The following is a 3,608-nucleotide window of genomic DNA, read 5'->3' as shown; positions in this document are numbered from 1 at the left end:
ATTTTCGAATGGAGTTGTGCAGTACCTTGGACACCTTAGTAAGCCAACAAGTTTTAATATAATGGAAATTTTGTAACTGCCTGTATTTATGTGTATTGCCGATTGCAGTAAAAGCACTACGTGAAATATTGTCATGAAATAACTTAAATATACGCATTATGTATAATTTTCATATTGTCTTTGTAATATTAAAGCAATGGCGACACTTTATACCAATGACAATTGTGTTAATGAATATTTTTCCTTCAACTCAAACAACAAATGACAAACGTGCACAGTCTTCGGTAATAAGTAAAATGAACTGCTCGGATACCGAAACAGGTATGCGCGTGTCTGGTGTACAACAACCTTTTTATCGCTAACGGTTTACCTCTAAAGTACGTCACGATTACGACAGTTTCAAATTTGAAACATTGCGTGACACTGGGCAGCCTGGGAATTGACGATCGGATGGAAAGAACGATTTTCAAGAGTCGAATATTAGCCGTATTAGCCGAATATATATAGACAGTGGTCTCACATAAAAGATGGTAATGTACCAATAATAAAGAATTTAGTTTTAATTGTTTAATTCGTAAAGCTTTTTCAGACTTCAGGATGCCAAACCTGTGGACGTGCCAATGGAATGACGGCGTTATACCTTTCGTCTACAATTTTTATTTAAGCAGTAAGTCTCATTAAATTTCATATTTCCATCTTCACTCCGAATATATTACAAAAAGTGACCACCAACACTTGTAGTTGCATGCTTTGGTATATGTGCGCATTGCGAGATTACAATGTATTAATCTCCAGGAACGATTGGTCACTTTTAATTGATTAAATGGTTACTAACCTGGACTATTATTTAATGATGTCCATGAAAATATAAATTCAATTCTGTATACATATTATCGCATGTGACTGTGATTGTACTTTGGAATTTGGACCGTATGATTTTAATTAAATCTTAATCTTAATCCATTCTGCAAAACCTAACTTCGGATGCAAAATATTGAAAATATCTCAATTAAAACTGAAATAATACACAGTGACAAAAATATCTTATTCCTGGTGGCTCGTCTTCTTTGCAACCTATTACAAACAAAACAATGAGCAAGAGTTTAATGTTTTAATCTTTCATCAATTGACCAATCGAAAAATAAAACCGTTTTATTTGTCCATATGAAATCATGTTCATTCATCAACTGCCTCCGTGGCCGAACGGCTACCGTGCCGGACTGCCACGCTGAGGTCCCAGGTTCGATTCCCGGGCCGGGAGAAATATTTGTATGCTCTACATTTATTTGTGTCGTGAGTTTGGGTGTAATTTGTAGTTGTCTATGTGTGTGTCAATTGCACCCGCAACACAGTGCGGTTCCCTAGTGCGGGGCTATGTTGAGTGTGTGCGTTATTATTATTATTATCATGTTTAAAAGTTAGACTCATATTGGAACTAGGATCTACGTGTGTCGAAAATAGTTATGGCATAGTGAAGAATATGACTTTGAAAGTCAATCAATACTAAGTGCAGTGTTTTTTCTGCGATTTCGGCGGACTCTTCGGTTTTGTGCCCGTATCGCTTGGCAGTGTAATGTTACTAACTTGCTCAAATTTCTTTAATACCTCGGTTGACTCTCGCCAAGAATGTTGAGGTGAGGAGGTAGACCAAGACTTGAATCACAAAATTAAAACGGATTAAATGAAATGGCGACAAGACACGGGAGAACTTGTGACCTCCGTTTGACCCTTAACTGAAGAGGAAAATATACAAAACCATACTTACAACTTTTCGCGTTGTATGGACCGGAACAAAAACGACTGCGAATATTAAGATGGACGTGAAGAGTGTTCACAATAAATAAAATACGATATAAATGCGAATATAATATGAGGAAGTTTGAAAAAACGCCAGTGACGGAAAGTTGCCAAGTAATCGTTTATCGCGGTGTGGACATGTCATTCAGAGGGATGAGAGTAACAACTTGAAAGATGTTAAATATGAATGTGGGTGGAACAAGGGGCGAGGGAGATTAAAGATGCACAACTTGTAAGAAAGATTATATAGTGTGCGAGAAGTTCCCTTGAACTACAAGGTCATGGGTGGTAGAGATAAATGGATGAAGGAATCACACTACGCCAACCACAAATAATAAGATAAGGGCAGAATGATGATGACATGTCTAATAAGCCATACAACTATGCTACTCAGTCCTAATGTGTACCGCGAAAACAATCGAACCACCGGGAATAAGATACGATATCCAATACTGACTTTCATTGAGGTTCCGTACTTAACACTGCAGATCCAGGCCGGTTGAGAACTCTCGTGAAGAAAGGTATTGATTTCTTAGAAATGCGATCGTGTTTACAATTTAAAGAACGAGATCCAAAGCAGCTGAGGCGAATCGCAAACTATACTTATATCTTTTACACCTATTCCGGTGTTTTGGAGAGTTGCTGTTTTAGATTTTTCTCTAAGAAACAAGGCCGAAGGGTGAGTGACAACCATTTATGCTGTTCAATTTCTTTATAATCTTGACCATCACATCTGAAAATATAATTTGATCAAGGTCACAAATTTAGGACGATGTAATTTGTTAATAATATTTTGCCGCTATTTTAGAGAACTTATTTGAAAACAATAGTTTTCATCATCAAACTTGCAACGAAACAAGCATTTATCTATTTATTTATGCGCCAAACTTTTTAAACAGTGCAAAGCTTTCGCCACAAGTTATAACACCTTGGGCGTAGCGTAGATAACGTCTATAAACATAATTCCGTGTGTTTGAAACGAAGCGGTCAATCAAACAGTTTTAACTTATTAATGGAACAATATACTTACTAATGAAAATGTCATGTTGCAGGTGGTACTGATCTCTCCACTGTGCTCTTTACCTGAAGAAGTTGCGCATGTGACTCTTCACGGATTGGGCTTGGACCACAGCAGGGGGTCCCCATTTCAGGAGGAACAGACAAAAAATGTGCTTTTTAACTATCGGTTCCAGTGCGAAAATATGACCACAAAGTATACAACGTTTTATACAAAACTTGAACTGCCTGCATGGAGAACTGGAACTGGTGAAGAACTTTCGGGACGTATGCTTACTGCGCTTCCAGAAGTTCGTCTTCTCAGACAGACTCTATTAATACAAAATCAAACCATTTGAAGAAGTGAATTGGGGAAGATGTCCCACTTGTAATATATATCTTATGATAAATACAGGTTAAGAAAGAAAATTCACGTCGCCGCAAAAAATAAAAATGGTGCCTTGGTTAGTTAGCCATTTTAAAAATAAAAATCACAAAACGATCGTCAACCCTCCCATGAAAGCTCTTTTGCGGTCTCGAGGTATTTAACTTGAAGCCACATATATTTTCATATTCAATGTGTGATGCACATAATTGCAAAAGCTATCTTTTGGGCAAAAAATTCTTTTTTCTATCTATGTACCTATCACTAATCCTGTAATAATCTTACTCTAGAGTCTCAGTCACAAAATCGGCATACTGTTGTTATTAAAAACTAATACATATCCTGGTTGAATTTATTCTTGATAAGGACCTTGTCATATTTGGAGGATTTGGAGTAGGGTACGGAGCTATGAAATTAAACGAGTGGAGAA

The 3,608-nt window shown here is 37.0% G+C and overlaps 1 protein-coding gene across 1 annotated transcript; it reads left to right on the top strand.

The window, feature by feature from the left end:
* The first annotated feature begins 281 nt into the window (after positions 1–281).
* On the top strand, positions 282–3,608 carry LOC113234833. Its single transcript, XM_026470341.1, has 4 exons — positions 282–321; positions 590–667; positions 2,286–2,476; positions 2,850–3,608. The coding sequence occupies exons 1-4, from the start codon at positions 297–299 to the stop codon at positions 3,150–3,152; spliced, it is 597 nt and encodes a 198-aa protein (XP_026326126.1). The 5' UTR covers positions 282–296; the 3' UTR covers positions 3,153–3,608.

This window comes from Hyposmocoma kahamanoa, unplaced genomic scaffold (assembly GCF_003589595.1).
Source record: "Hyposmocoma kahamanoa isolate Upper Pololo Valley unplaced genomic scaffold, ASM358959v1 86, whole genome shotgun sequence".
Taxonomy (NCBI): domain Eukaryota; kingdom Metazoa; phylum Arthropoda; class Insecta; order Lepidoptera; family Cosmopterigidae; genus Hyposmocoma; species Hyposmocoma kahamanoa.
Note: the sequence above shows the minus strand (reverse complement) of the source record. Positions and strands in the feature narration are given on the sequence as shown.